At 40.2% G+C, this 11331-nt stretch overlaps 1 protein-coding gene across 4 annotated transcripts in view; it reads left to right on the top strand.

The window, feature by feature from the left end:
• Window positions 1-333: 333 nt before the first annotated feature.
• PITPNC1 (phosphatidylinositol transfer protein cytoplasmic 1) overlaps window positions 334-11331 on the top strand; it is an 80719-nt gene continuing 69721 nt past the window's right edge. Inside the window, exon 1 of one of the 4 annotated variants that reach the window (XM_010410092.4) lies at window positions 334-966. In XM_010410092.4, coding sequence (XP_010408394.1) covers window positions 919-966 — 48 coding nt within the window. In that variant the 5' untranslated portion in view covers window positions 334-918. The remainder of the gene's footprint in view (window positions 967-11331) is intronic. The other 3 variants (XM_019292303.3, XM_010410094.4, XM_010410090.3) reach the window with 3 other exon arrangements.

Below are 11331 nucleotides of genomic sequence, written 5' to 3'. Positions count from 1 at the left end.
CTTGTCACACGTAGGGCAATAAACTTCAAAACCCGAGAAGTCTTCATGGCAGAATTAACTGAAATCGCGAATCCTTGGGGCTCAGCGCTGCCGGTGTCCCCTTGCCGGGAGGCGCCGGCGGGCGCTGCCCGGAGCCCCGCGGCCCGGCCCCGCTGAGCCCGCCCGAGCGGTGGCGGCCGCTGCCCCCCCGCCGGCCCCCTCCCTCCTTCCTGCCGCCCCGCTGATGTCAGCCGAGCCCCGCCGGGGCCGCCGCCGCTGCAGCCGCTCCGCGCCCGCCCGTGAGCACCCGCGGCTGCGCCGGGGAACCCGCGGCCGCCCGCCCGAGCGCCGCGCTGCCCCCCCGTTCCCGCCTCGAGCCCAGCGGGAGCCGCGGCGGCCGCAACCGCGTTGCGGCGGGGAGGTGGGAGCCGCGTTTGGCAGTCGGGGAAGGCAACGTTATAAAAAGCCTTTGTCTTGGGAATCAGCATCGCATCTCTCCTGCCGCCCGACGTGCTGCCGGCGGGGGCGAAAGCCACATTTTCGGCTCGTTTGTTCTTTTCACCGCCCCAGGCATGTCTTGACACAGCCGCGAGAGAGCCCGGCGTTTCCATGCACTTCCGACGGATGTCTTCGGCTGGGGCGAGAGCGGGGGGGGCGGTTTGAGACTTTGTAGCGTATCTCGGTGCGAGCGTCTGTGAGACTCCCATGATCGCAGTGTGAAGGAGGAAGAACTGGGAGAAAGAAGCGGTTGTGGTGGTTTCTCTTCTTGCAGGGTCAGCCTTCCTGGATGGTTGCATTACTGTCTTGTGGACACATTGTCAAGCGCGCACAGAGAAAGAGGCTTGATTATTTTCCCCTGTGTTTGGTTTCCGTCGTGATCTCTGCGTAGAAATTACCACTTTTCTCCCAGTTCGCCGGTCCGCACTGAGCCGCAGGAATATGCTCATGAAGGAGTACCGGATCTGTATGCCTCTGACAGTTGAAGAGGTAAGATCCGCGCTCGTACCGGAGAGGCTGTTCATTACCGAGGCTTTTCTCTTGCAAGGCGAATTGAGGTTATATTTATTTTGGTGAATATTTTTTCTTCGTGTAAGGAACTTAGTCGGAGATGATTGGTTAGAGAGGAATGTTTTTATTGGGAAAATATAAGAATCCTGAAGGAATGAAGGTAACTTAAGTGTATCAAAAGCATTGTGTCGTCAAAATATTGATTATAAAGATTTTTCCAACCAAACTTTCAGAGGAATTTCATGCATGTTTGCAAGGGAATGCTTTGTGCTGGAATTTCTGTCTGATAAGGCGTTTGTCCAAAACCCAGATTCTAAATATATTTCACCTTTGCCTAAAATAACCTCGCAGATGAACGTGGCCTGAAACTCCAACACAGGTAGGTAAGAGAGGTGATCATTTATTAGTAAAACTTTGTTGTCATTTAAAGAAGTGATTGAAAGTCAAACAGCTCTTTGTCGGTGTTCTGAACTCTGTGTTAGGAACATTATGTTTTTATTTATCTGCAACATCCCACCTGCTCACTGTTTTAATTAAGACAGTAATACCTGCATGGAGTACACGTGCTCTGGAGTTATTGGTGCTCATGAAGTGTTTGTGGGTGCAATTAGGTGGCCAAAGGCCTGATGGCATTTGGAAAGGAGATGGTGCTTTATGGTTTAGTGTCCGGCAAGTACAGAAAAGCTCGGTGTTTTCTTATTTGGCCATTTCTGCTGCGGATTTGGCGTCGCGGAGGGAACGAGCCGACTCTGAGCGCGCGTTTTGCGCCGAGCTGCGCGCAAAGTTCCGCTGGTCCCGCGAGCGGCGGCGGGGCCGCCAGGGGGCGCCCCGCCACGGCCCCGCCGGAGGGTCCCGGGCGCAGCGCCCCAATTCGCTCGTTAATCCGATAATTAATGTACACATTTGTTCTTTGGGTCCATCCAGGCGAGCGTTTTGCCGCACAGTTTTATTTTTTGCAATATGTGTGGAGAAGTCCTCGCGGGTATGACAGAGTAGTCGTCTCAATGGTCTTTTTGTCCATATTTTCAGATTTGGCAAATTAACAGTTCTCTAAAACTCGGAATTGGAACTGCCAAATATTTACTTCAGGCTGCTCAGGAAATTCCTTCTGCTGGGAGCAGGAGCCAAAACCACCACATACATAAAGTTAAATAGGCATAGGTTTAATTCTAGTATGTTTCCATCCAAGTTATACTGTATGTTGTGATATTGGATGGCATTATTCTTTTAATATATAATTTTCTTTGTTTATTGCATTACCCTAATGTAGACAACATTTTATCCAAGCCAGTTCCTGATGCCCTTAGACTACCACACTTAGTTAATAACAGTTCATTACATCATCAGAAGGGAGCAGATCTAATTTATTTTGAAAAATTATTGTTAAACAAGATTTCCAGATGCAGAAAAGTTCAAAAATCTTCCAAAACAGGAATGGTTGATTCATGATGAGGCAGAAGGCAATGCTGGATGTTACTTGTTCTCTAGAATGTTAACAGAATTAGTAAAGATACTAGATTTTGTAGTTTCTCTCATGTTGAATCATCCATTATTTAATCCAAGCACTGAAGCTGAGATGCCTTAATGAGGAACCTAGAACATGTCTGATGTTTAGCATTAATTTAATTATTATAAAATGAATTAGGACAAAATTGTGAAATCAGCAAATACCTTTTTTTTCTTACGGTATTTGCATACTAAAGAAGTCCCACACTGTATTTCTCGTAGTGGTTCATCTTTGTGACATTTCTTACAGTCTTAGGAAGGTGGTGTTATCTTATTTTTACCCTCAGTTGCACATTAACTACCAACACTGTGTGATATTTTTTGCCATCTGTGTAGAACAAGGTGCTACATTGTGCAGTTGTCAGGAGAACATCATGAGGCAATGCTCACCCTTCAAAAGCCAAGAGCATTTTGGTTCTAAGAGGTCCAAACTGCCTTCTGCAGGGTGCAGAGTCACTCTGAAGTTCAGTGGGCTTTGAGGGAAAGGCAGTTTCCAAAGGACCTGCAATTTCCCGCAGGTCTGGGAAGCTGGGCTATGATGTGCACTGGTACTCGGGTATGTGACTCTCATGGATACCACTGGCAATTAAGCACCCAAGGATTTTTGAGGTCCTGTCTCAAGAGGTGTGGGAAAAATGCAGTTCTTATGCAACAGCATGGATTCCATTTTTGTGCTGTTTTTCTTATGTAGACTTAATAAACCCTGTTTTTTCTATTGTTCGGACGTTCTGCCTTTCAGCCTGTGCACTTCATACATATATCCAAAAGCACTTCCTTGAGCAGTTTTCTTTTTTTAGCACTGCCATCCATAGAAGTCTCACAACATGAATGAGAAAGAACTATGTTCTTAATTTGTGGTGGTGGTGGTGGCACCAGCACCAGAGTCATTTCCATATCATTCCTGTAATGATAAAAATAATCTGGCACAGGCAGCAAAATGAAGTGTTAGCTCTGTCAGCCAAGCATCTGTATCCAATCTTCTGTAGTCAGATTTTGTGTGTAATGTGAAAAAATGTGCAGTAAAGTGTTGTGTAATGTCCAGGCAAGTAACTGGAAGTCGTGACCTTGAATGTAAAATACCTGTGCACGCAGCAGTGTAGGAGTTAGTGCTGCTCTGGCTGACTATTATGACCTAAATTCATCTCTGGAGAAGAGTAAAAAACTGATAGATGTCAGTGTAACAGCAGCACTGTCTCCAGGTTTAAAGAGTTTCTGGCATTGTTGTGGATAGGAAATTCCTTCATTAGCTACTGCAGATCCTGTTCCTGAGACATTCTTTCCTTGATGCCCTTATTAGATAAGATACCCAAATATTTATAGGAGGTTTGTTTATCTACCTGTCTGCTTGAAGGCCAAATGCTTTCTTGCAAAGAAAACATTTCCTAAGAAATGCTGTTTGCTATAGACTGAGCTGTTGTGGTTGTATTTTGAGCCAGGATACAGGCGTTGGAGATGTGTATTTGTTCCTTGTCCGTAAGCACCAGGAAAGATGGGCTGTTCCAAGAGTTCTTGCTGAGATGCAGTGGCACCACACTACAGTTCTCATTGAAGGCTGAGGCTTCCTCAGTAAATGGAATTTTTGACAGCTGTTTAGGTCTGTTACATGTGCATAGTCACAAGCTGCCTGATCAGATTTAAAATAATTTGAGAAAGGAAGCACTGCTAAGCAAAATAATAACTGCTGTAAGAACTTTGCAAATAAGGTCAGGATGGAACTGATGGTTGACAAAACCAATATGATTGCCAATGGGAAGTCATTCTTTACCTCATTTGTGGTACTTCTGGCAAATTCAATCTTTCTGTTAACACCAAGTCCTTATAAATTAGAAAAGGCCAGTTCTTTGCATTAGTATATAAAGCAAATAAAATCTCTTCCAGTAGTTCCATAGGATGTTACCACTCTTCATTCCAGCTGCAATTAATAAATGAGCCTGCTGCTTGGTTATTTTTCCCCTGGCATTTTCATGTGTTAGTTCATTCTTACAAATAGCTTGTTACATCGTATGGGAGAATATTATAAGGGACTGCATTGTGGGTTTTAAATATCATCAGTTAAAAAAATACATTCCTAAGCAAGTGACAAGAACACCAAACAATTGAAAAGAGCAGAGATGCTAAAAAATTCTCAGGCTTAGAACTCATTGCAAATCAGAATTCCACAATTTTTCACAGGAGGGATTACATGGTTTTGTGCTTTTGAGATACCTTTATCTGAAAATGGAAACCAAATGTGATAGGTTAACGTGGTACTGAACTCTTCTAGAAAAGGCAAAGTATAGTGAGATTCCTGATTTGTGTGCAAAGTGATTATTCTTTAGGGAAATAGATGGAAAGACATTTTTGCTGGATCCTGTTGAAAATGGAGTTGTTACTGCTGTAAAATGCTATGAGCGATGTGAAGCTGGGTTGTGTAAATTTGAAAGCTGAACATCAAATAAACAATGGGAGTCATAGGGTTTTTTCCTTGAAAGTAGGGATGACCGTTAAGGTTTCTATTAGTTCTGAACTGTACGTGCATGGCCAGTACCTAAAGCCCTAACAGGTTTTTCTTTCCTTTGTTCTTTATTTCAACCAAGATTATCTCTGCTGAGGCTGGTGGAATTATTCCCACTCTGTGTTTTAAATAAAAGCCAGGTTGGATCTGTGGGGAGCTCTGCCTGCATGAGGTGTGGAGGAACAGCTGTATTATCATGAATACAAACAAGCAGAGACCTGCAAAATGTCCGTAAATGTAGATCATGGTTTTTCAACAAAAAGTCCTTTCAGCATTAATAAATTCTGATTTTAGAGGTGTTACCCTTGCTCCTTTATAAAAATATCCACTGTTTAGTTCTTGTTTCAAACATTATGAATTCTCCCAGTGTGGATTATTTCCATAAAATTATTTCAACAATATCTGTGTAAACACTATTTAGATTCTCTGAATCTTGTGTACACTTCTTCTTTAAAAAATTTCGTAGTCTCCCGTTTTGTGTACAAAGAGTACATGTTATAACATGTTTTATTCAGACAGATTTAAAGCTCATTGAAAGCATTTGAGAACATACTGTTACGGCCTGAGAGTCAGCAGGTGTTACAATATTTGTACATAACTATATGTATGTAGCACAGCAAAGCCTTTAGTAGGGTATAAAGTGTAAAATAATTTTTTTCTAAAGTACAGTGATCTGCTGCAGGGCAAACTACATCTACTCATCCTGCATTTAATACAGCTAGATTAAATAATGGTCAGCTATGGGCATTTCCTTCATTTCTCAACTGTAGCCACAGAACATATTTTCAGGAATATATAAATGTATGGAACACTTGTAAAAGCAGTATGTTGGTCATAAGCAAGAGGACTATAAACAAACTTAAGGTGAAGTCATCTTATCAAAATTAATTTATTTTAATTACTTGTAAATGAAATCATAGTTGGACCCTGTCATGTCCATGACCTCTGCAGAAAACGTTTATCTGGCATTTTTGAGCTGAGGTTGTCCAGCAAAAACAGAGGCTTATTGTGCAATTTTAATTTGAGCTATCAACAGCTCTAACGCATCTTACACCAGTTCCTTTACAAGATAGTGAATTGCTCTGAAACATAAAGAGCCTTTTGCTGTGGTTAATCATTCTGTCAGGAGATGCCTTCTAAGAACATCACCAGCCTCACCTGCCTTTTGCAGTTAATACAGTGGAGGCACTGACATGTTTGTCTGAGAAGGCTTCAGAGGTAATTATTGAGCTAGAAAGCCTCTTTACACTATTCTGAGTATCTTTACCCTTCAAAATAATTCCTTGTGTAAGTCTCTTGTCAGCAAAGGGATTGGATGTGGTCTTTGGTGGGTGGTCATATGTACTTTCCTCACAAGGCTTTTGCTACATGCAGTGTGACCTTAAAATCACCTTAAATCTTATGGCCTGGGAAGAATCATTGTAACAGATAAAACTCATGAGAGAAATCAACAGAAGTTAGCTATTAGTACCAAGGAAGAGTACCTATTGAATTTTCTTTTGCTGCACAATCGAGTTGGCAAAAAGGAACAGAGGAAAGTGAGAGCTGGTTTTTAGCATGGGAAAAAATAAACACCTTGCTTTAGTTTGGCCTTCTTATATTAGTTGTGGTCAGCTGTAAAAGTATGGCAGTGCAGAGCAGATGTCAAATCTTCACTGATCTCCACTGCAAATAGAAATCCAAAAATATGCAATTTTCTCCCTTTCTCCTGTTTGCACATTTCAGTGTAACTCTGTGAAAGAAACAAGACAATCTTTGTTCTGCAGACTTCAGTGTAAATCATTAAAGAAATCTTTCAGTGGAAAGGATTAGATATTACCCAAGGAACACCAGACTCTAACATACATCTCTCTTTATCTCTCTTGTTCTGTCTTTCCATGTCAACACTTATTTTCTCCAAGGTGTGTGTGTGTGTATGTATATATATATAGATGTATATATACATATAGCAAATAATGCCACACATTTGATTTGAGGGCTTTGTTAAGCAAAATATGGGCCCAGTTTTCCATTTCCCATAAAAGAAAATGCAGCCTGTTGGTGGTTTAGGATATTTTCTAGCTAAAGCACTTTACAGAGCCTTGATGCTATCAAGAACTCCATGAGCTGTGTTTGTGTTTGAACATAATGTAGGTTTGGAAACAAAAGAACAGGGAGAGAAAAACACAGAATGTCAATACTGGCTTTTAAAACAGAGCTTTCTGGTTTTTTTTATTTTGGGGATGAACTTTGTCTTGCTGAGAACATGAAGTTCTTGTAAGAGTTGATGTTAATGTTGAATGATCAGCATTTTTGAAATTCTGACAACTTCCGTTGATGTACCTAATAATGAATGTAGATGTCTATATTGGCATCTTGAAGTTTGATAGCTCTGATATGTCAAATACATTTTACCGTAGTCCAGTCTGTTTAATTTCTTCATTCTTCATACTTTTAAGGTAAGAAATAATATAATGATACCAGTTTTCATGTGCTTGACTGCATATGTTATAAAAAAGTTAGGTGATTTATAGCTTTTAAGTCTATAAAGCCCTTTAGATGAGAGGAAGACAAAGATTTCTGTAATAACTAGGAAAGGTTATAAATTATATTTTCCTTCATGAGTATTCACTTGAGTCTGATAGGCATTTGCATTGTTAAAATCTGTTAGAGATCATGTTCTTGGGTACAAAAGGCTGCCTAGTTAGATAATGGAAAACCCATAGCTTATAACAATGATTCATTCACTAAATTCTTCTGTGTGACTAGTGAGCTGACAAACGTGTTCCCCAGGCTGTTCTTATAGAAGCGAGTCAGTTGTGGATGTTAAATCCATGCAGGCTTTCCATCTTGGCCGTCCAACGTAACACACAAGCAATCATTACATACTCTGAGGATGGGGATGGATAATACACACATGCAAACCCTTGAAATATTCTCAGTCGTTGTGGGTAAGGAATAATCCTTTGTATCCTTATTCATGGAAAACTTACTTGGAATCTTTTTTTCCCCCAATAGTTATAATTTTCCTTATATTCTGTTTTATCTTCCGTGGTTCATAGAGCATTTATCAGCAGCAGCAGTAGATTTTGTGAGACTTTATAACAAAATAAAGCAAATAGTGACATTTCATGCAAATTTGCTCTGAAAGCCCTCCAGTGCAGCCTGAAGAACTCTATGTAGGCATATTGTGCACATATTTAAGTGTAATTGCCAATGTCTGCAGGCATCTAAAAAGCAAGGAGAAAGGTGGTCCCCAGGATTTTTGACTGTGTTTAAAAAGAAGTGAAGAAAAGCTAATTTAGATATCAAGCTGGGTTAACAGATGGATTTATAGTCTGTAGGTGGGAGAAACCAGACTTGAACTTCACCTGTGTTTCTATATAATGCTTTTAGTCTAGGCTTAGTCTTGTTTATCTCCTTCTAAGTTCATCATTTCTTTCCAATTTTGGTTATAAGTGATCAGCCAATTTTGAATCCTTGGATATGTATCAAAATGCTATTTTTAATTTTCTAAAGTACAATGCAGGGTGCTAAATTGTAGGAATGACATTTTAATGACTCTTCTTGGGAAAAAAAATCTTCCATCTTTTGGATTTTTGTTTGTGGTTAGAAAATGCTGAAGCAGTTTTGGGTTCTATTAGTTTTGTACTTTTGCAGTTCCAAAGCTGGTTTTGCAGTGCACCCTCCAAGCTCCAGCACATCCATAACTTGGAGACACACTTAATTTAAAGCACCAGGAGTCATGTGAGTCACATGCATGAATGTTTGTGGATTTAGGAAAAGACTTGTTCGTATGCTCTCCAGAAAAATCATGGTCTTTATTTGGGAGTTTTTACGTGTCTGTTCTAAGATTAGTCTTGCCCAAGTGATTTAGGAATACTTAGGCTCTGTGGGAATTGTTTTCTGTGAGCATGCTGAGAATGCCTTATTTTCCATTTCATCACACTAAATGTCATCTTAGGTTTAATGTGTTGACCAATTAATGACTGTGTTCAGGGTTTTTTCTGTAAAAGTATTACTACAATGCATGACAAAATAATTGTGTGATAATGACACTCCGGTGTGACACACACAGCTGCTCAATTGCTTGATTAACAATCAGCCACTGATGACAAACACAATTAATTTTTTAATATATTTTCAGGTTTTTGCTCTCATTTTATATGAAAGTTATTGAAATAAGTGTTTGTGCTAGTGTCACCATCTTACTTGAAAGTCTCCCAAAATACAGAAGTCTACCATGAACCAAAAAATTGTATTTATCAGAAAGGTAAAGACAATGATAATTCTATTGAAGTTCTTATCCATGCCAAGCTTGAATCTCTCCTGGTCATACTGAGACAATTTTAAATAGTCTCACTTGTTAGGCCCATTGAAACCTTGGTCTTAGTATGTATAATCTTATCTTCTGAAAGATGTTTGACGAATTTATCCAGCTACTTCTCTGATTTTGTCAGGTTTTCTTTGAAAGTGCAAATTAGCAGACCTCTAACTCATATTTTCATTTAATAAATTAATTGTACAATGACTTGCAATAAATCAAATTAAGCGCATGAAATATACTTACGATTACAATCTTACATAACCTGCCTGCTTCTTTTATCCCATAGACTTGATATAAAATTGATTTAAATCTTCCGTCAGTGGGGCAGTTTTTGTTTTGCTTCACTCTGCATGAATGGAAAATCACTCTGTGGAAATTAGTCCATAATAATACCAATGAGTACCATTGCTGTCACTGATGTCAGAGAGGCCAAGATTTCACCAAATATGTGTGATAAAACACAACATATTTTTAGAACAGAAATGTTGAGAATTTAAATTCCATTTTAGTTGCATGGTGCAAATCTGAAATAATTCCACTGATCTCAGGAGATCCATTACAGATTTTTGTCAGTCTGATCAAAAGTGGACTTTAACCAATGGCTGTAAAAGAAAAGAAAATGTAAATTTCTCAGATCTGTTGTTCTCAACAAGAAAGAGACAAAGCTGATGTCTCTAAATCTTTATTATTCTTGCCTAACCTAAATGACATTTTCACATGTTTAGATTAAGGCACCAGATTTGTATCAAACCTCTGTAATGTCTGTGAGCCTACATCAAATGAAATTCTTGCTGTCCTGACACCACAGACTTCTCTGTTACCTCTTTGCTCCCAATTTTCGGTCCTAGTTTTATAGAGCCTTTGATTTCCTTTCCTGTCTCCCGTTTTTGAGCCCTTGGTCACTGAAGTAAGGAAGCCTCTCCAACCCCGGCAGGCATGTGGCCAGCTGGCAAAAAGCTGCTGCTCTTGCTTGGCCTGGGCTTTGCAGGGAATAAGGAACTGCAGAGCAGACTTGAACAATTGATAATTCAGCTCCCTCCTGAATACTCGGCTCGGGCTTGAATCCCTATATTCCTGCAGTTACCATGGATCTTTCTCCCAGAATGAAGCTAAAGAGAGCACCAAGTTCCAGTATCTCTCCAATGTCTTAGAGGGTTGCTAAGTTTATTCACATTTCTAAACTGTTTGCTACTCAGGCCAGTTTTTTCGGGTTTTCTTTTTTTCTTTTTTCTTTTTTTCTCCTCAGGGATGATTCGGTATAAAAACATGTTTGTCTATATTAAGGGGACTTTGTTACACGTTTGGGATATATTGGGATTTTTTTTCCCTATTAACTTTAGTGGAAACAGAATAAAGCCTAAATGGGGATTTTTGTTGTTGTTGTTGTTAATTTGTTCTCCACTCTTCTACTATAGCTTATTTTCTCCCCTATCTCTGCTTTTTTTCATGTCTGAACTTGAACTCACTTGGAGTCAAGTGATGCCGAACTTCTAAATCTGTTCTGAGGGAGTTTGAGATGAGGCAAACAGCATTTGAGTGGAAATGTTATGTCATAGTAACAAATGCCTATGGATTAGTTAGTTTATTTCCACGACCTCATGGGCTATACATTACTATTTATAATTTAACTTTCTCAAGCAGCCACGACTGTGTTTATGTTGCCATGGTGTTCCTTGCCATACTTGAGGGTGGATAGTAAATGCTATAATTGAAAATAGATACTCCCACTGAATTAAGGGTAACAGGTGGTTATGTTTTTATTTAACCATGCTGCAAGCATATTACAAGTTAAATGTAGATACCTCTACCCCTGCCTCTTTGCCAAGACATTTTCAGACATGCCAGTTTGTCTTCAGTGGCCAGGACTGGAGTAAACAACGAGTGATTTGTCTTGTGACAGGCCAAGGAATGTCAGTGGCCATCAATGACCGTCCTCCACTTCAGAAGCAAATGTTCTCATGCAGGAGAGCTGCTCTGATGTGTAGGGCGAGGTCTGTGTCTCATCCTTCCTCTGGGAACTGAAGTTGGGGTAAAGCTC

The sequence above is a fragment of the Corvus cornix genome, chromosome 18 (assembly GCF_000738735.6).
Source record: "Corvus cornix cornix isolate S_Up_H32 chromosome 18, ASM73873v5, whole genome shotgun sequence".
In the NCBI taxonomy this organism is placed as follows: Eukaryota; Metazoa; Chordata; class Aves; order Passeriformes; family Corvidae; genus Corvus; species Corvus cornix.
Note: the sequence above shows the minus strand (reverse complement) of the source record. Positions and strands in the feature narration are given on the sequence as shown.